At 40.2% G+C, this 25,334-nt stretch overlaps 1 protein-coding gene across 9 annotated transcripts in view; it reads right to left on the reverse strand.

Moving 5' to 3' along the window:
* Positions 1–1,046: 1,046 nt before the first annotated feature.
* ttn.2 (titin, tandem duplicate 2) overlaps positions 1,047–25,334 on the reverse strand; it is a 162,197-nt gene continuing 137,909 nt past the window's right edge. For all 9 annotated transcript variants that reach the window (XM_079617482.1, XM_079617481.1, XM_079617480.1 and 6 more), the window contains 30 exons: positions 24,691–25,275; positions 24,153–24,452; positions 23,760–24,062; positions 23,327–23,632; positions 21,460–23,226; positions 21,020–21,313; positions 19,916–20,194; positions 19,531–19,830; positions 17,372–19,438; positions 16,956–17,258; positions 16,558–16,863; positions 16,173–16,463; positions 15,790–16,089; positions 15,377–15,682; positions 14,989–15,291; positions 14,548–14,829; positions 13,832–14,425; positions 13,428–13,718; positions 13,030–13,329; positions 12,636–12,938; positions 12,235–12,537; positions 11,512–12,096; positions 11,102–11,407; positions 10,702–11,001; positions 10,040–10,615; positions 9,628–9,933; positions 8,829–9,422; positions 2,865–8,675; positions 2,469–2,765; positions 1,047–2,374 (listed from right to left, as the gene is read on the reverse strand). In XM_079617482.1, the coding sequence (XP_079473608.1) occupies positions 2,076–2,374; positions 2,469–2,765; positions 2,865–8,675; positions 8,829–9,422; positions 9,628–9,933; positions 10,040–10,615; positions 10,702–11,001; positions 11,102–11,407; positions 11,512–12,096; positions 12,235–12,537; positions 12,636–12,938; positions 13,030–13,329; positions 13,428–13,718; positions 13,832–14,425; positions 14,548–14,829; positions 14,989–15,291; positions 15,377–15,682; positions 15,790–16,089; positions 16,173–16,463; positions 16,558–16,863; positions 16,956–17,258; positions 17,372–19,438; positions 19,531–19,830; positions 19,916–20,194; positions 21,020–21,313; positions 21,460–23,226; positions 23,327–23,632; positions 23,760–24,062; positions 24,153–24,452; positions 24,691–25,275 (19,157 nt within the window). In that variant the 3' untranslated portion in view covers positions 1,047–2,075. The remainder of the gene's footprint in view (positions 2,375–2,468; positions 2,766–2,864; positions 8,676–8,828; positions 9,423–9,627; positions 9,934–10,039; positions 10,616–10,701; positions 11,002–11,101; positions 11,408–11,511; positions 12,097–12,234; positions 12,538–12,635; positions 12,939–13,029; positions 13,330–13,427; positions 13,719–13,831; positions 14,426–14,547; positions 14,830–14,988; positions 15,292–15,376; positions 15,683–15,789; positions 16,090–16,172; positions 16,464–16,557; positions 16,864–16,955; positions 17,259–17,371; positions 19,439–19,530; positions 19,831–19,915; positions 20,195–21,019; positions 21,314–21,459; positions 23,227–23,326; positions 23,633–23,759; positions 24,063–24,152; positions 24,453–24,690; positions 25,276–25,334) is intronic.

Consider the following 25,334-nt stretch of genomic DNA (forward strand, 5'->3'; position numbering starts at 1 on the left):
ACTTGAAAAAATTGCACACATGCTCAGCTCATCAGTTCTCAGTATGTTGAACGTGTCCGAAAGAAACCGTTCTCGGTTCTGTACTAGTGATTCGAGAACCGCTGTACCTGTATGTTCGGGAGTGCGCGCATGCTTATTATCAGCTGCTCGTGCTTACAAGTTCTCTCAGCACAACATGTCTCAGTTCAGTTCTGTTGGAGTTACTTGGTTAAATTATACTCCGCGATATTGGTTTATTTAGAGTCAGAGGGACTGTCAGGCATGTTCGAAAGTGAGTAACTTTAGTAACTTGTGGATCAGCGCTGACGCAAGACGCAAACCGCTTCGAACGATTCAGTCCGATTTAGTGTACTGATTCGACCGGTTCACTAAAAAGAACCGGTTCAAAAGAACGATTCGTTCACGAACCGGACATCACTAATGTAGAACTCTCTCGAAAACTTTTACGCTATTACTAATACAGCTATCGAGATTAACGAATCGTGAAAAGCGTTGATTAAAGCATTATATTCCATCTATTCCCATCACAGGAAAGGTTGTAGTGATGAGCATTGAGCAGATGACAGTCTGTTGATTGCGTGAATGCAGTGATCTCATCATTGCAATGCAATTTCTGCATCCAACGAATGCTTTCACCAAATAACAATGCAAACACGATGTAAATGCAAAAACTATTGCCTTGGCTTTGGCTTGCTTGGAGACATTTAATATTCAACAATATTATTGATCTGCCTTACTTAAGGTGGACGATGACGCAATTTTCTTCTAGAAACAAACTGTTGTATTATTTTCATGTTATCACTGTGAAGCTGCTTTGATACAATCTGTATTGAAAAAAAGCATAAATAAAGGTGACTTGACTTGTTTGAGTCTGTGTTGTGCCTCAATCCTAATCCATCTCTTTCAAAACTACTTTCCTGCCTACGCTCCACTTTCCTATAAAATAAAGACAAACGGTAAAAAATAATAATAAAAGAATGAATAAATAATTGTGCCATAATTAAACAAGACACACTGAAACAACTGAATAAAGACAAGGACAGCAGTGCTGAGAACATGCTTTATTGAATCATTTATACTCAAGGAGGTTGCATATATAGATAATTCTACAATTCTACATAAAATCAAACCAAAGTGCAGGGCATTAAGATACTAAACTTTTTCTTTCTCATTGCACAGCAGGTGGTGTTACTGCGGCACACTTTCTTGATGTTTGCCCAACAAGTGACAAGGTGAATTCTAAAACTAACACACAAACACACAATGCTTCAAAGCAAACCTCCAAGAGGAGGCTCTGTTTCTGCAAGGAAGTACAAGATACACTTTCGTTATTGGCCAGGAGATGTTAATTTTGAAAGTTTATTCAAGTAGTCCCTTGCCAGAAACAGAGCACATTAAACATTTTTGCTCATAAAGTGCAGGCCGCGCGCACCTTGAGCATGTCATTAAAATGGTGGTATGACATAGTCAGTCAGAACACAAGGCCTAGTCGCCCTGCTTACAATGAGGGTAAAATGCAAACAACACTCAAGGCCTTACGTTCAAGTAACAATGCATAAGAGTATGGTTATAATATCACTGCACGTGTAAACATGCAGGCATAACTTAAGTCTCTCAGATTTAGTGTAACGTCAACAGGGAGCCTCTCTACCTGTTGAGGCAATCTTAAGACTTCAACTTATTGTTGAGGCACAGAGTTTAGTTTCAGGTTCATCAGGGTATTCGTTCCATGTGAAACTTTCTCCTGATAAACATTTAGTTCCATTTGTTTCAGTTAATATTGTTATAAATAACAATTCATACATTTTCCATAACCGTTAAATTCGGCTATATACATTATGTACATGTCACAGAAAATTGGATCAAAAATCCTAAGTCATAATTATCCAATATGGCACATTTTATAATACTTTAGACTTTAGTCTAGATTGGCATAAATTAATGTCAGGTTTGGTATAAAAATAGTTTATATTTACAGGAACAGATATCCAGGTAACTTATCAAGATTTTTTTTTTTCATTTAAAAAATACAAAGTCGCTTAATGAAGAAAGGGTTGGGGGTATAAATTATGGCTTTACTTTGATCGAATACTGATGGTAACAGTTGCCATGTCAGATCCATGCTCATTGGAAAGTTTGAGTGTGTATGCCCCAGCATCACTCTCTTTCACACCAGTAATGATGAGTGTGGTCAGGTCTTCTGTGGTGTCAATATGGAACCTGCTACTTTCTTCCTCGCCAGGCAGTTTCTTTCCACCGCGTGACCACTCAATACAAGGTGCTGGCTCTCCAGAGAAAGCACAGGCCACCGTTAGAACCTTTCCAGTTTCAATGCTGATATCTTCAGGAAGAGCTTCAATTCTTGGAGCTAAGCCTATAAAATAGAATTGATTTAAAATTATATTCTTCCATATTACAACATTATTTTACAAATTATACTGCATGTTTGTTATTAAACTGGTCCTTACCTTGAGCACTGTGGAGGGCTGCTCTAACTGAGGATTCTTCAACATGTGAATGACTTGACATTATACTGCTTGAGCTCATTGCATATACTGACTCTGATGTCATAGAGGATAAGCTAGACATTGACATAGTTTCAAATTTCATCTCAGCCACTGAAGAGCTGCTGAAGGATGCTTCTTGCATTGTGCTCTCCATGTGGATGGATTTTGAAGTAAAACTTTCATGCATGCCGCTAACAGCAGCACTTTCCTTCTTAAGAATCATTTCACTTCCCCCATGAACTTGGGAAGACACAGATTCTGGAAAAGAAGACAATAAAGCATTGGCATTAAGAAGAATGGGCATCGAGACTTTAAATGGATGAGAATTTAATATTATTTATGGGAAATTAAATTTACCTTGAACAACCTTATGTGTAGCCACAAATGCAGTTACTTTTGTGTAGATTGCTTGAAACACTTGACCAATAAATGAGAATGATGTTCTTGACATTGCTCCTCCTTCACTTATGATTTCACAGGAGTATTCCCCTTGGTCACTCTCAGAAACATCAGATATATAGAGACAGCAAGTTCCATCTGCAGGTGAATGAATCTGGTAGTGACTACTTTGACTGAGTTTTCTGCTATCCTTGTACCACACAACTTCTCTTACTGAACTCTCAGCAACAAATAGCATCTTAATTTTGTCTTCATAAGCTTCAGCTCTGAGTTGCTGAATGATCTTTGGTGGTGCTTCCTTTGACGGGGTTGGGGATTTCACTGTAAGTGGAGATCTAACTCTTTTAGGTGACATGATCGGCTCAGGAGATTTGACTATTGGTGGGGATTTAGCTCTTTGAGGTTCAGGAGACTTAAGTCCTGCAGGGGATTTAACTCTCAGAGGGGAGGCAAGTGGCTCAGGAGACTTAACAGGAGGTGGAGATTTTACCCTGGCAGGTGAAGCTATTGGCTCAGGAGACTTCAGAGCTGTTGGAGACTTTACTCTTTGAGGGGTGGTTGGTTCAGGAGACTTAATAGGAGGCGGAGACTTTACCCTATGAAAAGAGCCAACTGGCTCTGGTGACTTCACTCTGAATGGGGATTTGATACCCTCTGGAGATTTAATTCGAGGTTCAGGAGATTTCACACCAATGGGTTCTGGTGATTTAATTTGGGGTTCCGGAGACTTTACTGAGGGCACAGGAGATTTAACTGAGGGTACAGGGGATTTCACTAAAGGTTCTGGAGACTTTATTGATGGCACTGGGGATTTCACAGATGGCTCTGGAGACTTTGCTGATGGCACTGGGGATTTCACAGAGAGCTCTGGAGACTTTGCTGATGGCACAGGGGATTTCACAGAGGGCTCTGGAGACTTCACTAATGGCACTGGAGATGCGACTGATGGCTCTGGAGATTTAACTGATGGTACTGGAGATGTCACTGAAGGTTCTAGTGACTTCACTTGTGTAGGTGTAACTTCCTCTTTAAGTATTGGTTTGCGAATAGTCAATGTAAACCTTGCCTCTTGCTTTCCTTCTGCATTTTCTACTACTACAGTATAGCTGCCTTCATCAGAAAACTCAACTGATGAAATTTCAAAAGTAGACTTATACTGTGTTGTAGACACATGAATACGCTGTGAAGAGACAATTGTTCTTCCCTCATGCATCCATGTGACACTTGGTGCTGGCTCTCCATCAATATCACAGACAAATCGTGCAGAGTCACCCTCAGATATAGTCAGAGACTGTGGTTTTGTGAGTATTTTGGCTGAAAGAGTAGCTTTAACTTTCTTTACTGATACTTCAGCAGACGCTTTTTCTGATTCTTTTATCTTTGATTTGGATGACACATGCTTTTCAGATGTTGTATGCATTTCAGAAGATGAATATGAAGCTGATGATAGGTATTCAGTGGATGCATATCTAATTGGAGATGATGCAAGCTTCTGAGATTCATATTTTTCAAAGGCAGAAACTTCACGTCTCTCAGTTAGTTTTGTTTTGGTTTCTTTGATCTCCAACTGAGTTCTTGAGGCAGAGGAAGCTCTGATTGTTGTTGAATGATAATAATCAGTTTTTGTTATATCAGGTACAAATGGTGTCGGAGCCTCTTCGTCTCTACGTCTTGAGGAGTATGTAGTAAACGCTCCACCTGAAACATCAAGAGTTCCATAGTCTGATGCCTCACCCTTTGAATTTGTGCAGACAACACGGTATGTGCCACTGTCCTCTGCCTGACAGTCATTAATTTGGAGAGATAGAACTCCACTCATATTTGTGAACTGGTATTTGCTGCTCTCTTGTATTAGTTGTCCATTATGGAACCACTGGATATCAGCATCTGGCTTTGATTGAACATTCAAAGTGAATTTAGTGTTTTGACCACATGGTACACGGTGAGAACGGATTCTTACTGTGATACGTGGAGAATGGTCAAGACTGAAGGGTTGCTGAGTCACAACCTGGTACTTGCGCTCAGATTTGAGAGCTGCTTTTCTTGCTTCATATCTTGACATGATGTCAAATCTTGCAGACCTTTCAAATCTAGAGGAGGACCTGGAAGATCTTCTCTCAGTGGATACAGGACTTGGTGATCGAGGGCGTGTTCTCTCAGGGGTGGGTGATCTTCTTTCAATGACTTCAACTTCAGCCTCTGTTGAGATGCGTGCACGGGGTTGTCTGATGAGCTCAGAGACAGGACGCATCAGTTCAATGTATGTTGGAGACAAGGATCTCCTCCTTCTCAAGAAATATGAAATGGGAGGAGGAGAGCCTCGAGCTTGCTCAGTTTTTGTTACATGTTTGGTCTCTTCTACACGTCTCATTTCAGCTTTGTGAACAGGTTTTGGTGAGGCACGACGCAGTGCAGACAGCTCAAAGCGCACGGGGCTTCCACTGGGTGGGGAGGCAGAGAAGCCAAGTTCTAGTTCTTCTTCAAGCTCTTGCCTCTCTTTTTCAGTTCTCTTTATTGTCAGATAGTCCTCCCCCTCGAGGAGCTCCTCATCCGAAAGATCTCCTAGTGAGCGTCTTCTCAGTCTGAATGATGCCTCAGATTCTGGGGATGGTGATCGCCTTGCTGGTCGAACAGTCTCTAAATCGTCTTGCGAAAGTTTTGGAATGCGCCACTTTGGTCTGTACTGATCAGTTATTCTAGGCAGTGGCATGACATAAAATTGCTCCCATCTGGAAAGACGAATACGCCTCTGTCTCTTCTGAACAATTCTCTCCATTCTCTCAGGAATCTCAAATTGGTCACGCAGTTTCTTGTACCATTTCATGTCAGATAACGGCACAAAGTGTTTGATCAAGTTGTCTTCACTAAGAACATTTGGATCATGTGCACGAGCTTCAGGGATTTCGTAAGGCATACGCATCTTCTTATCTTCTTCTTTTATTTTCTTTATTTCTTGATCCTCTTTATCAGAGATGTCAAACTCACCCTGCACATTCTTTGTGCTCACTGCAGGTTTATATAATTCAGCAGCGTCCTTCAAAGCCTCCTGTGCTACAGGATTGAGTGTAACAACCTGTGCTGCTGAGAACTGTTGTGCCATTTTCAGTGTCTTTTCTATTTGGTTTCTAACATATTTCTGCCTCTCTTCCTCACTCTTGAACTCCCTCCTTGTGTATGTCAGGCGTTCGACTTTGAGAGTAGCTTGACAACTTGCTGATCCAGCTGTATTTGTTGCAGTGACTCTGTATGTGCCTGAATCCTCTATGAGGGTTTCTCTGATATATAGAACATGATAGTCTACGTCCTCTAGAACGACTTCAACTTGTGGTCTGAACTCAAGAGGTTTTCCATTTTTCTCCCATTTCAGAGTTGGTGCTGGGGTTCCTGATACTCTCAAGTCAAAGCGAACACTTTGCCCCTCAACACACTCAATATTGGCTAAGAGACGTTTGAACATTGGTCTCATAGTGTCCTCAGCAAGTAAGTGTGGTGTCACAGTGAGACGTGCCTTGCAACTATCCTCACCAAACTTGTTGTTTGCTACAACAGTGTATTCAGCATCATCACTGAGGTCAAGATTGTGTATCATGAGTTGATAAAGTCCCTTGTCACTTGTGAATGTGTATTTTTTAGGATCTGGTTTGATTCTGTGCCCAGCTTTTAACCATGTAACACTTGGCTCTGGATGGACTGTTATAGTTACACCAAAGCGCACATCTTCACCAATGTATGCTGCACGGTTGTATAATGGCAAAGTAAACTCTGGTGGCCTCTGCAAAATTTTGGTTTTGTCAATTCTACGCCTTGGTTTCTTGAGTGAGCGTCCCAGATAGTATTCACTGTAGGACCGAACAGTCTCAACAAACAACTCAGCATAAGCATTGTCCTCCCTGTCTTCACTGACAACTTTGCATCTATATAATCCATCATCACATTCTTCAATGTCTTTAACATAGATGCTAGCAACTCCATTAGCATAACTGATTTCATATTTGTGGCTTGCAATCAGTTTGCGGGATCCAAAGTACCAGGTCGCTTCAGTGTTTCTGTCATAGTTTTCAATGCAGCAAACAAACCTGACATGTCCTCCCTCTTCAGCAGATCCATGCATGACAGGACCCGCTCTCAAGCCTTGTTCAGGATGTCCAACTTTCACTCTACCAATGGAAACATTTCTCTGGTTTCTGTAGCCTCCACCATAGGCAACACGTGCTGCTGAAACAACAGTGCTCCATTCCTTTTTCACCAGGGATTGGTAGTATCTTCTGTGTCTCAAAGTCTTGATGACCTTTGAACTAATATGTTCCAATTTCATCTTGAGCCAAGGGTGCTCCAAAGCTTCGGAGGCAGTCATACGTAGCTTGCCGTCTTTAGTCAGCAGTCTGTCGACAAAGTCCATACCCTCAAGGCTGGTCTCTTTAAAGGCTTCACTATCAAACAGATACTCTGCATTTGAAATGTGCTCAACCATTTTCTGATGTGATTCAGCAGCAAATGGATTAAGTCCACTAAGGAGGACATATGCAAGAACACCTACAGACCACATGTCAGTGGCAGTAGTTACAAAATCACTGTTGTGGATTTCAGGTGCATAGTACTCAGGGGCAGTGAACTGAATCCTGATGTTTTCTCCAGGTGTAAGCAACCTAGCTTGACCCATTTCAATTATCTTGATTGTATTGCTCTTCCTTGTGGAATAAACAATGTTATCAGGTCTGATATCAAAATGACAATAGTTGCGACTATGGAGGAACTTCAGGGCTCCACAGACTTGTCTCATATAACAAACGATTTCTTGCTCTGTGAGGTCAAAGTTTGTACCAAGGCGCTCAAAGATGTCCATACCAGACATGAATTCATAGATCAGGACATATTCTTCCAGGCTATCAAAGGATTCATGAAGATACAGAATGTTTTTATGTCTTGCAATATTGAGTGTCTCAATTTCTCTTGCAACCAGCTCTCTATCTGCATCTTTAACTTTGATAAATTTAGCCAAGAATGTCTTCTTAGAGCTAATTTCAATACAGCGGTGGACAATGCCAAACTGTCCATTGCGTGCAAGTTCCTCAGATATTGTGTAGAGAGATGGTACAAGCTTGACTTTTGAATGTGGTGCCTCCTCCTTTGTAACCGCTCTTGTTTCATCTACTTCTTCATCATAGTTTCGAATTGCTAACTTGTCTTCTTTTGTAGTAACAGGGTCCGTTGGTGCAGATGGATCACTCAAGCCAAATCGGTTTTCTGCAATCACACGGAACTGGTATTTTGTTTTGCCAAAGAGACTCATTATGGTGTATTGGGGCTCAGGAGTCTGAGCAGCACGAATCCATCTGTCTCCAGTGGTAGGGCACTTTTCTATAATGTAATTGATAATTTCACTTCCTCCATCATTTCCAGGACTCCAAATGAGGGTGAGTGTATCTCTGCTAATATCACTGACTTTAACATCCTTTGGTGGATCAGGGACATCAGCAACATCAAGTTCAACTGTCTGCTTATCCACGCCAAATCGATTTTTTGCACAAATTATGTAGTAGCCGGAATCCTTCCTTTGTACTCCCTTTTGGAACACCAGGGAGGTAAATGATCTTGTGAGAATGACTTGATGATAAGCTGTATTATTAATAATCTCTTGTCCCTTTTGCCATGTGACTATAGGATCAGGTTTTCCACTAATTGGAATCTTGATAGTAACCACTTCACCACGAATGGCATGAACAGCTCCCATGCCTTGGAGATGTAATGGTAAGTCAATTTTGGCAGGAACTAGGAAAAAAAAAACAATGACAAGACAAAACTTAATATGGAATAGTACATTCTAAGCAGTCGTGCAGCATGATACACATATAAAGATATTGGTTTTAAAAAAGTACTCAGGTTGACTAACATGTTAAAAAACAAACCACCAGAAATACTTACCCTCAACCTCTAGGTTCATACTTGTGGAGATTGATCCAAGCTGGTTAGTAGCTCTAATTTGGTAAACAGCTGCATCATTCTCATCAGCATTGCTGATAACAAGTTGGAAGTAACCCCCCTTGAATTCTTGGACCTTTATTTTCTCTCCATCAGGGAAAATTTCTTTGGCGTTCTTGTACCATTTAACCACTGGCTTGGGATGTCCAATAACCTTTGTGACAAATGTGGCATTTGACCTGTATTTGACACACATGTCCCTTAATTCTTCCTTGAAGAATGGGGCACGAAGAGCTGTATCTGATTTTGGAATGACTGGTTCTGAAATTTCACTCCAGTCACTCTCTCCACCAATATTTTCACATTTGACACGGAATTCATATTCGAAACCTTCAAGAAGGCCTTTAACAGTGTAAGATGTCTCGTGGATTTCTTCTGAAGTAACTGTAATCCATTTGTTCTGCTTCTTCTCTCTTTTTTCAAGGTAATAGTTCTTAATTTTGGCACCCCCATCACTGGCTGGTGCTTTCCAGTAAACAACACATGAATCCTTTGTTACAGAAGAAACAAATGGCTGTTGTGGGACTCCAGGTTTCTCTGTTTTAAAAAATAAAGAGGATTCAATTTAATGGATTTGACAATATCCTTTTGTGTTTCATGCTAATGTATTGTTTTATATATATATATATATATATATATATATATATATATATATATATATATATATATATATATATATATATATATATATATATATATATATTAGAGTACTATTTGAAGACCACCAATTCATGAAACTTACCAAATGGACTCTTGATAATCACAACAGATGGTATCTCAAGAGGTTCACTAATTCCATACTGATTCTGTGCAGAAACCCGGAAGTAATATCCCGCACTATCAATGAGGTTTGGAACACGACATGTGGTTCCTGGGATAGATGAAGACACAAGATGCCATTGCTCGCCCTCTTTTGCTTCACGTTTCTCTACAATGTAATTTGTGATCATTGATCCACCATCATCCTTAGGTGGTTTCCAGCTAATGATCACAGCACTCTTCAAGAGAGCATCAACAACTATTGGTCCTTCAGGCATGAGAGGTTTATCTGAAAAGTCAGGGAGAGTATTTTTTTACATTTGCAAATATATTTCATGCAAACAAGTCTATTGGTATTTCAGTGTTTATCTGTTTAAAAATTGACCTTAATTTACCTTGGATTTCAACACGTAGGGTAGTGTCCACTGTGCCATATTTGTTGCTCATTTGTACCTTATATCTTCCAGCATTGGTCTTACGCTGGACATTTCTGATTACTAAGTGAGTGTAACTTTCTGTGTTTTCAATTATTACATTCTCAGATGGATTGAGAGGCTTCTTGCCATAGAACCACATTATTTGTGGAATAGGGCGACCAATGTAGACGACATGAAGACGTAGGCTTGTTCCACAACCAGCATAGTATTTCTCCTTCAATGGGAATCCAGGATGGAATTGCGGTGCTGCCTGCAATAGGAGCTTGCCACTGGTCTCAATTTCACCTGCCTCATTGACGGCTCTGCATGTGTACATGCCCTCATCTTCTTGTTCATCTGTTGACACTGTTATAGAGTGGTTTCGGCCATCAGAGCTCATCTTGTATTTTCGGCTCTGGATCAACTCCTTTCCATATCTATACCACTTAATTTCAGGAAGAGGTCTTCCAATAATTTGGCATGTCATTGTTCCAGATTCTCCTAGTTTAGTGGTAGTATCTTTAATTTCCTCTTTCAGGCATGGAGCCTCTCCAACTAGATGATCAATTGAACATGTTAGACACGTTGCATACTTTGTTAATGTATTTTTCAGAAAAATAAATAAAATTTAACTAACTTACCACTCAGTTTTGTTTTAATGCCCATAGCTGTTCTTCTTGGTCTACTCAGTCCAGTTTCATTTTCAGCAAACAGTCTGAATTCATACTCTGTTGCTTCCATGAGTCCACCCATGGTAAACTGTCTGTCCTTGGAACGCTCTTTGTTGCATTTCTTCCAGGCACTTTCCCCTGCTTGCCTGTATTCAATCCAGTACCCAAGGATTTCTTTTCCACCATCGGATTCAGGACGCAACCAGTGAATGGTTATGCAGTCCTTGGCTATAGAGATGATGTCTATCTCACCGGGTTGGCCTGGTTTATCTGTTGAACACAAAGAATAGATTAAGGATGTAAAAATAATTTCGTTTTTATTCAGGAAAATTATAAACTTCTTTGGAAGGGAGAAGGTAGTGTTACGTACCAAATGGATCTTTGCATACAACTGACTCAGATACAGGTCCAGGCTCACTTTGACCAATATCATTTTGAGCAATCACACGGAACTGGTACTCTGCATCAGGGATGAGACCAGTGAGAGTATACATTGTTGTCGTGATATGTGTCTTGTTATGACGCACCCACTTCTCAGTGGAAATCTCTCTTCTCTCAACATAGTATCCAGTGACACGAGATCCACCATCATCCTTGGGTCTTGACCAGGACAGGCCAATTGTGGTCTTTGTAACATCCATGATTTCTGGAGGGAAACTAGGAGGTTCTGGTGGACCTTTATGCAAAACAAATAAAACAATATATAATAATTAGTGTGATTTTCAATAATTTAAAAGTAGGTATTAAGAAAATTAAAAATAAATAAATAAAAATGCTTACAAAGAGGTGTTTTTGGTGTAACAGATTCATCAGATTTTAGGGATTTGCTTATACCAAACTGGTTCTCTGCTGTAATCTTGAAGTGATATTCAACATTTTCCTTCAGTCCCTTGACTACAAGTGATGTATCAACCACACGTGAGTCGACAGTGTACCAAGCTGCTTTAGGCACCTCTCGCCTCTCCACAATGTAACCAAATATATCAGAGCCACCATCATCTGAGGGCGGTCTCCAGCTCACTCTGACTGAACGTGCCTGAATATCATCAAATTCAAGAGGACCCTCGGGTGGATCTGGCCTTCCAATTACTTTAACCTTAATATAGACAGCCTTCTTTCCACATTTGTTTTCCAACACAAGGTCATAGGTGCCAGTGTCATCTCTGTGGGCCTCCTTGATCACAAGCTCAGTACGTTCTTCACTGGTTGCAATCATAGCTCTGTGAGAAATGTCACGACCTTCCTTTGTCCACTTGCATGTTGGGAAGGGTTTGCCCTTGATGGGCACAGATAATCTAATGACACCTCCTTGTCTGACAACATAGCCTTCCTGGTAGATTTTATCCAACTCATAATCAGGATATTCTAAAAAAAAGAAAATACAGTTCTTACATTACAAAAATGCACTGACATATAGATGTATGACAGAATAATACAGTTTGTATGTGTACATATGTTTATAATAACAAATTATTATTCCCATTGTTAGGTATTTCCTCTTACCAAGCATTTCTGTAACTTTGACCACTCCAGAAATCTCAGCTGGTTCTCCAGCTCCACCAGCATTACATGCCAACACACGGAACTTGTATTCAGCTCCCTGGGGCATATGTGTCAAGGTGTATTCACAAATCTTTGTTGGTGTTGTGTTGCATTTTGTCCATTCAACCTGGTCAACCTTCTGCATCTCAATCAGATAGCCAGTTATAGCAGCACCTCCCTCTTCCTCTGGAGAAGACCAGGCAAGCGAAACTGATGTTCTTGTGGTATCTGTGACTCTTGGGTTCAGTGGAATACCAGGAGGCTCTGTTTAAGAGGAAAGTTGAACACATTGGTCATGTTGGGTCTACTGACAACTGATTTACTTACATTTTTACAAGCTTGTGTTGTTCCTTTGTACATACCGATAGGATCCATTGCAATAGTTGGTTTAGAGTTAGCACTTGGTTTTCCGGTTCCTCTAGAGTTGATAGCTGTCACTCTATACTCATATTCAAGGCCCTCAATAAGTCCTGTGGTTCTGTATCTTGTCATGGTAACTGGATTTTTATTGATGGGAAGCCATCTGTCGGACGCAGCCTCTTTGCGCTCAATAATGTAGCCAGCAATAGTAGAACCACCATTATCCTCAGGTGGTGTCCAAGTAAGGGTCATGCCATCATGAGACACATCAAGTATTTCAGGTGTGCTTGGTGCTCCAGGTACAGCTAGAAAAAAATTATATGAGACTAATTTAATACTTACATTTTTAAATAATGTAAATATAAATAGAAAACACCTGAAGTAGGAAAAACATACTTTTGACACTCTTGCACTCAACAACTTCAGATTGCAAGAACCCGCCAATACCAAAACGATTTGTTGCAGCCACACGGAATACATATTCAGTTCCCTCCACAAGTCTTGTAAACTTGAACGTGGGTCTTGTGACAGATTCAGACACAGGCATCCATCCAGGTCGATGTGCATCACGCTGCTCAACAACATAGCCGCTGACATTTGCACCTCCATCCTTCTGTGGTGGTTCCCAGCTGCAGGTGACAGATGTGGCATCAACCTCATCAATTTTCATGGGCCCAACAGGTACTCCAGGTTTATCTAGGAAATACATATATTTGGTCAATTTAAACAAATACTTCAAATGTAGCTGTATACCTGTGAAACCTGTAAGGAAAAGTAAAATGTAACATTCTCACCAAGAATGATAACTTTGATGACCTCAGTTGCTGTTCCAGTGACATTTTTCACTTCAAGAGAATAGTCACCAGTATCATCAATTGTGGTTTCACGGACTGTCAATTTGGTAAATTTAGCAGTTGACTCAATCTTGATGCGGTCAAGCTTGTCCTTCATCTTGACTCCACCAAAGAACCATGAACAGACTGGTATGGGTCGACCCTTAATGGGAATGTTGAGCACAATTGGCTTACCAGCTGGCACATTGACAATCTTTTCTGGGATGCCAGTCAAGTCAATTCTTGACATGACTGTAATGAAAATAGAAATAACAATAATTAACCTTTCAAACAGACAATAAATAATATGAAAATAATTTTTTGACTGTTCTCATTTCATTTAACAGTTTTTAATGATATATTACCTCTCTGTTCTTGTATTGTTACAGGTGTCATGAGATCTCTGGGCTCACTGACACCTCTGCTATTTTCAGCTCTGATTCTGAAGAGATATTGCTCATTTTCATTCAGTGAGACAATTGTGTGCTGCAGCACAGATGATTTCACATTGGCAACATTCATCCAGCGGTCACTTCCAGTTTTGCACGCTTCGATGACATAGCCAGAAAGTCTGCTGCCACCATCGTGAAGTGGTTTTTCCCATCCAAGTATGACAGTAGAATTTGTGGTATCAATGACATACAGATCTTGAGGAATAGATGGAACTTCACAAACCAGTACTGCATCTGTAATTTCACAAGGTTCTCCAATACCATATATGTTCTCAGGCAATACTCTAAAGAAGTATTGTGTTCCTTCTTCCAGCCCAGAGATTCTGTATAATGTCTTCTTGCATTCTGTTGTCACAGTTTTGTAAGATTTCATTGAAGCTTCACGCTTCTCAATTATGTAGTTGTTGATGGGAGCACCTCCATCAACAGTAGGCACATCCCATGTGATTACAACAGACTCTTTTGTGTAATCTTTAACCTTTACTGCAGCACATGGTCCAGGAGTATCTACAAGACAATGTTTAAACCGTTTTAAGCATTGGTTTCTCAAGTTACAAACGACTTAGCCTATTTAATATACACGCAAGTGAATGCACAGTATTCATTATTAATTACATAAATTTACTTACCATAAATCTTGACTATAATGGTAACTATTTTCTTGCCAGATGGATTCTCTGCCTCTATTGTGTATTTTCCAGCATCATAACGATGTACCTTCTCCACTATTAAAGTTGTAGCATTTTCTGTAGTATCTATGAATCCACGGGATTGTAGGTCAATTCCAGGCTTTCTCCAGGTAACAACTGGTGCGGGTCTTCCATTTGTAGTTACATGAAGACGTAAAGTGTTGCCAGCTCTGATGCAAACGGTTTTCTTCAGTTCATCAGGTAGTTCAATATCAGGAATTTCTGAGAAGATAGCAATAACAGATTTTATGCAGTAATTCCAAAAAAAAAAAAAAAAAAAAAAATAGGCCTTTAGGAGCAGAAATTAGTTTGACCATCAGTGGTGTGCAGGAACATGATGTGTTTGCACATCACTGTTGACCATTATTAAAAAAAACTTACCAATTCTTTCTGAAGGTGCAGCCTCAATACTGCCTTCACTGAAGTCTCCAGTACCCATATCATTAACTGCAGCCACTCTGAAGCTGTACTTTTTGTTACTTGCCAGACCAGTTACTGTGTACTCGTTACTGCTCAAGGTCTTCTGGGTGGCTCTATACCATTGCTCTGTTCCCTCCTCCAGAATTTCAACAATATAGCCCGTGACATCAGATCCGCCATCATACATCGGTCTTGTCCATGTCATACTAATACTGTGCTTTGTGGTGTCTGTAATACGGGGAACTGATGGTGGAGCTGGGGTATCTGTAAAATGACAGGGCAGGTTAGGCATGTTACTATATTCTATACATTTAATCGTTTTTGGGCCATGCAGGTCAGTGTTACTCACATGTTGGGTCTCTACAGTGAGCATACGTAGATGCATCACTTGGAATGCTGGTGCCAGCGGCATTGACGGCTGCTACACGGAATTGATAATCGCTACCCTCAAAGAGACCAGTGATCTTTAGACGTGTATCATAAATGGTGTATGTTTTGTTCACTCTTGTCCATCTAACACTGCTCGTCTCACGTTTATCCACAAGGTAGTTTTTGATTTCACTTCCACCATCACTCTCTGGCTTAAGCCACTCAATAATGACATGTTCTTTTCCAACAGCAGTGATCTCTGGTACTCCAGGAGGTGTTGGAACAGCTATAATGTAAATTACAAACTAATGTTAATATTTTATCCTTGGTCCTGTAGGTAAACCTCAATTATTAATGGAAACACTAATACATAATAATTGTAATTAAACTTACTGTATGCATTTCTTGCAATAACTGGTTCAGACTCTAAGGGCACACCGGGCCCGTACTTATTTACACCTCTGACACGGAAAATGTACTCATTGTTCTTGATCAGTTTTGTGCTGACACAAGACAGAGTTTTGCATTCATTTTCCATGATGACCCAGTTGAGTCTGCTAGTCTCACGTCTTTCAACAATATAATGAGTAACATGATCTCCACCATCCTCAAAAGGGATCCTCCAGGAAACTGAACATTTCTCCTCTGTGACCCTGCTGATTGTTATTGTTCCCTCAGGTGGACCAGGTGTATCTTAAATATAAAAGATTTTCTTAATAAATATACAGACAGTAAATGGTATTTTGACTGAAACACGTGATTTATTATATTCTTACCAAGTACTTTAACATTGACAGCAGCTGTTTTGATTCCACTTGCATTCTTCACAGTAAGAATGTATCTTCCAGTATCATTTCTATCACATGACTTAATGATTGCCATCGCTCTTGTACTTGTGTACGTTAGTGAGTATTTCTCTCCAAGATCCAGCTCCTTGTCAGCCTTTGCCCAAAAAACCTTAGGCTCTGGTTTTCCACCAACAGCAGCATCAAGAACAAGGTCTGATCCTGCTCTAATAGTGATTGTCTCACCCACAAGTTTACTGTCCAGCTCAGCCTTTGGTGGTGCTGAAATAAATAAACAACATATATTAATACACATTCAAAACAGTATTTGTGTGTTTCTACACGTACTGTGCATCAATTAAGGAAACCATCTTACTATATTCATCTTTGCATGTGAGAAATCCTGTCGATTCAGATGGCATACTGTGGACTCCAGCAGCATTTCTGGCAATAACACGGAATTCATACTCCTCTCCATCATGGAGTGATGTAATAGTGAAGAAGTTTTCTGTGATTGTAGTGTAGTTGCACTTTAACCAACGAGCTTCTTCATCATCACTGGATGCCCTGCGTTCAACAACATATCCAACAATCTTGCTGCCACCGTCATTGAATGGTATAGACCATTTAATAGACACTGAGGTCTTGGTTACATCATAAACCTCTGGTTTGCCAGGTGGATCTGAAAATGCAGACAAATTTTTTTTTATAAATATTAAGCCATGAATAAAAACAAAACATATAAATGATAGTAGAAAATAACAACAAACTTACCAACTGGATTTAGAGCCAGTACTGGCCTTGATGGTTCACTTGCTTTACTCAAACCAGCTATGTTCATTGCATATACTCTGAACTGATACTCAAGGCCCTCAATAAGGCTGGAGACCTTGTAGTGACACTCAAGGCAAGGAATCTTGTTCTCCCTCACCCACAGAATAGTATTACGCTCTTTCTTCTCAATCCAGTATCCAGTTACTTGGCTTCCACCATCATGATATGGCACATCCCAGCGGATAGAAATTGCATTAGCAGACACTGAAATGACATCTGGGCGGGTTGGTGGGCTTGGTGAAACTGAAAACAGAAATGTAACATTTATCAGACAGGAGAAAACAAAAAATAAATACTGCATTGTTTATGTTCCATTTCATCAATGGATAAAGTTATATACAATACAAACTACTTACTGAATGGATGCTCAGCAACAATAGCTTGAGATTCAATAGACTTGCTAACACCAAACTTGTTCTCAGCACAGACTCTGAAAGTGTACTCCATGTACTTAGTGAGATGAGTTACTTTGATGGTGGTCCGTTTCACACTTGAATTCACAACCTGCCATGTGGTGGAGCTAGACTCGCGTTTCTCAACAATATAATTGGTTATGTCCGTTCCACCATCATCTGTAGGTTCTTCCCAAGTCAATACACAGGATTCTGATGATATTCCTGAAACCTTAACAGGTCCAGTTGGTGGGGTCGGTCTACCAAAGACAATCACGGTGACAGTGAATGTCTTTGATCCAGCTGCATTTTCAAGCGTGAGATAATACTTTCCACTGTCCCCTCTCTTGGCATCCTTAACCAGTAGAGTTGTTCTGCCTTTAGAAATCTTAATTGACACTCTGTCTGTTTCTTTGAGTTTCATTTCTTCAAGTTTCCATGTTACCTTGGGGGCTGGTCTGCCACTGATTGGAATATCAATGGCAAATGAATTTCCAGTTTTGCAAGTGATGAGCTGTTTATCTATGGCACTGAGATCCGCTGTTGGCTCAATACGTGGCTCCTTTATGATGACAGAGGCTAGTGCATCTCGTGGATGACTAATGCCAGCATCATTCTGAGCCTTGACACGAAACTCGTATTCTGTGTTCTCAACCAAGCCTTCAAGAACCATTTTCACAGATTTAGTTTGACCACCTACAACCCAGTGATCAGAGCCCTTCTTTCTAGTCTCAACAATGTATCCAGTAATACGGCTTCCACCATCATGCTCAGGCTTCATCCATACTAAGCTGGCTGTTGAGGATGTAGTATCAATGATATCCAGTCGCTTAGGTGGTGCAGGCTCTTCTGTGGCTACAATAGGCTCTGTCATTTCAAATGGCTCACCTTTGCCATATTGATTTTCAGCGATAACCCTGAAGAAGTATGCTACGCCAATATCAAGTTTTGTCACTCTCAGGATTTGACGAGTGCACTTTTCACTGACCTCTTGCCAACTCAATCGACTTGCCTCTCGCTTCTCAACAATGTAATGATGAACACGTGCACCTCCATCATTGGATGGTGCATCCCACATGAGTGTCAGAGCACCTCTTGTCACATCCTTGAATGAGAGAGGTCCTGGTGGTCCAGGTGTGTCCAACACTTTGACTGTTAATGTAATAGCTTTATGACCACTGTTGTTTTCAAGAGAAAGTGTATACTTTCCAGCATCATACCTGGTGCAATTTTCAATTGTCAAAGTGCTGTATGTGTCTGTGGTATTAATATCCACCATTATGCCAAGATCTCCATCTGCCTTTGTCCATGTGGCAAGTGGGGCTGGCTTTCCACGGAAGGGTATATGAAGTGTGACTATTCCGCCGTTCTTCACAATATGTGTCTGCTTGAAGTTTGCATCTATATCAATTTCTGGTGAAGTCAGTCTATCAACAGTTTGTACTACATTAGGAGTTTCAGAGAATTCTCCCTTGCCAGCACCATTGACTGCACAAACACGGAATTTATACTCTTCACCAGGTTCTAACTCTGTTACTTTGTAATGTGTATGGATGCAAGTCTGATTGTTGACTCTGTGCCATTCCTCAAGGCTTGCCTTGCACATCTCAATAATGTAACCAATGATTTCCATGCCACCGTCAAACACTGGTTTTGTCCATTCAAAAGTAACAGATGTCTTTGTGGAATCAATGACCTTCACTAAAGTTGGTGCACTGGGTGCACTTGTTGGTTCTCTACACTTGAACAATCTGGATGTACCACTTCCAGGTCCAATTCCAGCACCATTTTCAGCCATAACACGGAATTCATATTCATTTCCTTCTGTAAGATTTGTAACTCTGTGCCTTAGTTCAGTTATTGGTCTCTTTGCGGAAACCTTCAACCATCTTAAGCTCTTCTTCTCTCGTCTTTCAAGAATGTATTGCTTAATCTCATTTCCTCCATCATGTCTTGGTCTTGTCCAGCATAGAGTGATACTGTTTCCTGTCACATGAGTACAGTCAGGTGTTCCGGGAGCATCTGGTACCGCTGTTAGATATAAAAAAGGAATGTGTTAAAGTCAAGAATAACCCGTACTAAATTAGAAAAATATTGAATCAAGAACAACTATTTTTACTTACTGTACTGCATTTTAGCAATGATTGGATCAGACTCAAGTGGCTTGCCCACACCAAATTTATTGACAGCAGATACACGAAACTGATATTCATTGCCTTTGATCAGTTTTGTGGCATTGAAGGAGCAGGCTTCACACTTAGATGTTACAAGCGCCCATGAAATTCTGGAAGTTTCACGCTTCTCAATCAAATAATTAGTGGTAGGTGCACAACCATCATTTTCAGGTGGGCTCCACCAAAGAGTTGCTTTCTCTGCAGATATATTTGTGAAGCGAAGAGGGCCTTCAGGTGGTCCAGGAGTATCTGAATAACAGAGTGGAAATAAGCAACGACTAAATCCAGAACAACTTTATTAAAACTATAAATCAAAATTGATTTTAGATTATACCTTGTACTCTGACAAGAACATCCACTTTTGTTGTGCCAGAACTGTTCTTGGCCTCAACTGTGTAAATACCACGGTCATTGCGGTCAGCATCTCTGATGAACAGTGAGCTTGATCCAATAACAGTTGTGATGTCAACCAGCATTTTGTCTACTTCCTTTCCATCTTTATACCATGTGACTTGAGGTACAGGACGTCCTCTTACACTGCAGCTGAGTTTAATGTTTTCTCCTGCCTTGATGGTGAGGGTCTTCTCAGCTTCAAACGCAATCTCAGGTATGACTGAAAAAGAAAATGTTTTTTTTTTAATGAATATCTCCTAGTTTTCCTTAGCCTAGAAATCTAGACGCACCTTAGCGGCAGCAAAATGTATTATGCAGCCAGGGCAGTCTAGCAACTCTCCATAGACCTTCTAGCTGCAAAAACCTAAATTGGGTCAGGCCAATCACGTCGTGTATAGAGTAGGCGAGGGCGGGCTTAACATATGACGACAGAGTTGCAACGGCTGCCACTTGAAAACAAAGAATGGCGGCTGCGGATGGAGAACAGCGGTCTTTCGAATCGGCTTTGGCCGCGACTCTGGAAGACTTGGAGTTAAGTTTTTCTTTAAGAAAAGAGCAAAGAACGGCACTTAAGTCATTCTTAAAAAAGGAAGAAGTGTTCGGAGTTTTGCTGGACCGGACTTTTGCCGCTCTGACTACGTCACCTTCTTCGTTGCTCTGGTTGGTTGTAGAGCTATCCTATTGCGTGCAGAGGGATTTTGAGAGACAACCGTTTATCCCGCCCCTCGGATTAAGCCGCGTCTATGGAGAGTTGCCAGACTAAACATCTTGATGTAAATCTGGCTTGCCAGGCTAAGTTTTCCTAGGACTGCTTTCTAAACATGCAGTTCTCTAGGTTAACAAAAACTTTAAAACGCAACAACGATTCTAACATCATCATCGCATAAGGCTGCCTGACACAAATTTAAAATTTGAATATCCTGTTTTTTGCATTCGAATGTGGATTTTTTAAATTAAATTAGAACAATATTCGACATTTTAATTAAAAATGTACAGCCCTAATGTAGAACAATTTATACCGAATAATGCCTTTGTAATTACGTACCACTTTCATCCTTGGTCATGATGTAGCCAGATGACTGAGAGGGTGGACTAACTGTTCCAACAGCATTCCTGGCAATTACTCTAAATTCAAAGCGATCACCAGCAGCAAGGCCTGTTACTGTAAACTGACATTCGCTGATGTCAATGAAATTGCATCTCAACCAACGTGCTCTTCCTTGACGCCTTTCAACACTGTATGCCACAATTCTACTTCCTCCATCACGTTTTGGTGGTTCCCAATGAAGTGTTACAGAGTCTCTTGTAACATCAATGCAGTTAAGGCTGCCAGGAGGATCTAAAAAAAAAAAAAAAAAAAGATATTTGGAAGAGAAGAAAATAAGTACTTTGACAAAAATATGCATTCTGTGAAGTAATTAAAACCATAAGCATTGACAAAAGCTTATCGTGGATGAACATTACAAAGACAATACTAAGACTTACCAACAGGGGAAATTGCCAGTTTGTGCTTGCTCTGTTCACTGACTGGACTCATGCCGGCATTGTTTTGTGCATAAACTCTGAATGAATACTCCAGACCTTCAATAAGTCCAATTGCTCTGTATTCTCGTCCAGAGATAACATTGGAATTCACTTTCATCCACAATAAGCTGTTCCTATCTTTTTTCTCAAGATGGTATCCAGTGATTGGAGAACCACCATCAAATCCTGGGGCATCCCACTGAACAGTCATGCCATCACTTATAACATTGAATACTACAGGTTTTCCTGGTGGACCTGGTGGCTTATATTGGTGTTGAGCAACCACATCTGATGAGGTTAGAGGCTCGCTCACTCCATATTTGTTCTCTGCACGTACCCTAAATTGGTATTCAGTATCCTTAAGCAATTTTGTTATCTTGAATGTGTTCCTGACCACACTAGAGCAAACCATCTTCCATGCTGCTTGACATGTCTCTCGCTTTTCTACACTATAGCAGGTGACCTCTCCTCCACCATCTTCCTGGGGTTCATCCCATGAGATGATAATACTCTGGGCTTTAATTTCATCAAAACGGATTGGGCCTATAGGCTGAGATGGTGGCCCAAGTGTAATAACTTTGATGTCAAAGAAGTTCTTGACAAGTTTGTTATCAAGGACCAAGGTGTATTTTCCTGCGTTGTCCTTTCTTGCAGTTCTTACAATGAGACTTGCCTTGTTTTCTGTTTGCCTGAAACGAACTTGTTCGCTTTCCTTCAGTGGAACGTCATCTTTCATCCATTGAATAGTTGGTTTAGGTTTACCTTTGTAGGGCAAGTCAATATTTACATTTTGTCCAATGCGAACGCTTAATTCTGCGTTAGGATAGTCAATAAGGTTTGCCTCAGGTGGTATAAGGAAGTCCTTTACAGTAATGGGTCCAATTTGAGAGAAGTCACTGCGACCCTTCTCATTTTTCGCAAATACTCTAAAGTAAATTTCTGAAAGCTCTTTAAGGTGTGTTACCTCATAGTGGCAACATCTGCATGTACCACCAATGCTCCAGGCTTCTTCTTCCTTTGTCTTCTTCTCAATAATGTACTCAGAAATGTGGCTGCCACCATCATGATCAGGCTTGGTCCATGCCAAAGATACAGATGTATTAGTTGAGTCCACCAGTACAATATCTTTTACAGCACCAGGCATTTCAGTTGCTCTCACAGGCTGTGCAGTCTCACAAGGATCACCAACGCCATATTCATTTTCAGCAGAAACACGGAAGAAATAGGAAATTTCTTCAGAAAGACCATCAACTTTGTATGTTGTATTGGCACATTCATTTGTCACAATGGTGAATGCCTTCATTTTAGCATCTTTCTTTTCAACTATGTAATTTGTGATTGAAGAGCCACCATCAATATAAGGTGGTTCCCAGCTCAGTGTGAGTTTACCTCGTGTTACATTCTTCACGATCAACCTATTACAAGCAGAAGGTGTGTCCAATACTTTAACAGACACAGTAATGGTTTTTGGCTCTCCGACCCCATTTTCAATTTCAAGAAGGTATTTGCCAGTATCATCCCTCGTAACTTTTAGAATGATGAGTGTAGTTGAATATTCTGTGTTTTTGATGGCATATCTTGCATCACCACTAATGTTCTTGTCTCCCTTCCTCCATGTTACATTTGGAGCAGGTCTACCCTTAAGAGGGATTACAATCTCCACATCTCTACCAGCCTTTGCTATGTATTGAGTTGACATTGACATGTCAAGATCCACATCCGCCTCCTCTGTTAAAATGAAAGAAGAACATATTTGATCAGGTTCACAGTATCATAAAATAATTTGAATAAACTTTTTTATTGCTTCAGACAGTTATAAAGTACAAACCCAGAATATCTTTGGCTTGCACTGGCTGCATCATCTCAATTGAACTTCCAGATCCAACACAATTAACAGCAGAGACACGGAAGAAGTAGTACACTCCAGGTTTCAAGTGGGACACTACAAACTCAGTTGTCCTTACTTCTCCTTTAGAACTTATAGTGACCCATTCTGTTTCGTCAGCCATTCTTTGTTCGACAACGTAGCTTGTGATTTCACTGCCACCATCATAGACAGGCTTCACCCATCTAAGGGTAATGGATGTCTTTGTTGAATCATCAACTGTAAGCTTGGTTGGCTCACTTGGTGGATCTAAAATAACAATTAGTAAATATAACAAATTCTGTTTTAAATATCATTACATCTTTTGCACACAATTAATGCACTTTAATTTCCTCACGAAAATAAAACAATTCAAATAAACCACAAAAAAGCTTACCAATTGGGTCATAAGCTTTGTAGAAGATGGACACATCAGAATATGGGCCTGCGCCAGCTTTGGTGATTGCACAGACACGATACTGATATTCATTCCCTTCTGTGAGGTTACTGACTTTCTGTCTGGTATCACGAATCGTATCTTTAATAACCTTGAACCACTGTAGACTTTTCTTCTCGCACTTCTCCAAGTAATATCCATCAATGTCACTGCCACCATCCAAACTTGGTCTTTCCCATACCACAGTCATTGTTGATCTTGTAATCATAGTGACTTGTGGTTTAGAAGGCTGACTAGGAGGAACTGTTGGGCAAAATTAATCACATTAGGTCACAAATTTGAAATAATAATAATAAAATAATAAAAATATTAGATTATTAAAAATGTTCTTACCAAAGGAATTCTGTGCAATTACTGGTCTAGATTCAAGAGGATCTCCGACTCCATATTTGTTCACACCACGAACACGGAATATGTATTCATTGCCCTTAATTAGCCTTGGGACTGTGACAATGCAGTCTTCTAGTTTTTCTGAGATAATGGACCACAAAATTCTGCTTGTCTCACGTTTCTCCACAATGTAGTGGGTAACCATTGCACCACCTTCGTCAGCTGGAGGATCCCACATGATGGTCATAGTTTCTGCTGTGATTTTCTTGAACTCTATGTCTCCAGCAGGGGGTCCTGGTTTGTCTGATGGTTAGGTGAGCAAAAATTTAGCAAAACATTTTCAAATTAGGGCTATCGAAGCTAATGAATTAAGGCATGCAATGAATTAAATGTATTTAATACAGCTAATTTTTTCTTGATTCCTTAAAAGTAAAATAACTACATAATAACATGTAATTTAAAAATAAAATTATTCATGGAAATAGTGTTAGATATAATGCAAGTTATTAAAAGATATTTAGCAGTAAACTTTGCAACATACCTTGGACAAGTACTCTGACAGCAGCATACGCTGAGCCTAATGAGTTCTTGATCTTAAGTTCATATGTTCCAGTATTCAAACGGGTGGCTTCCTTGACTGAGATGCATGCTGAGTCAGTGATGTTGGAAATAGAAATCTGACCTCCAGACTCTAGCTCTTTTCCATCCTTGTACCATTCAATTGTTGGTTGAGGTTTAGCAATAATACCTATTTTAAGCTGAACTGTAGCACCTGCTTTGTATTTTACAACATCAAGATATTCTTGAGGAAGTTCAATCTCAGGGGCACCATAAGTGTCCACGCATTCAACTGGTCCAACAGTTGCTGATGGGTTACTAATGGAGCCAACTGCATTCTTAGCCATGACCCGGAATTCATAAGATTCATTCTGAGTCAAGCCTGATACGGTGAACTTTGTGTCAGTAACATTTGTCAAATTTGATTTTGCCCATCTGCCTTTTGGACCATCTTTACTTTCAATCAAATATCCAGTAATTTTACTTCCTCCATCATATGAGGGTTTCTGCCAGGCAAGGCTAATTGAACTCTTTGTGATATCAGTGACTCTAAGGTTGTTTGGAGGTTCTGTAGGAGAAAAAACAGTGGTAATTAATGTTAATTAGAATTTTAAACTATAATTATTA

Source organism: Phoxinus phoxinus (genome assembly GCF_949152265.1).
Source record: "Phoxinus phoxinus genome assembly, chromosome: 7".
NCBI lineage: Eukaryota > Metazoa > Chordata > Actinopteri > Cypriniformes > Leuciscidae > Phoxinus > Phoxinus phoxinus.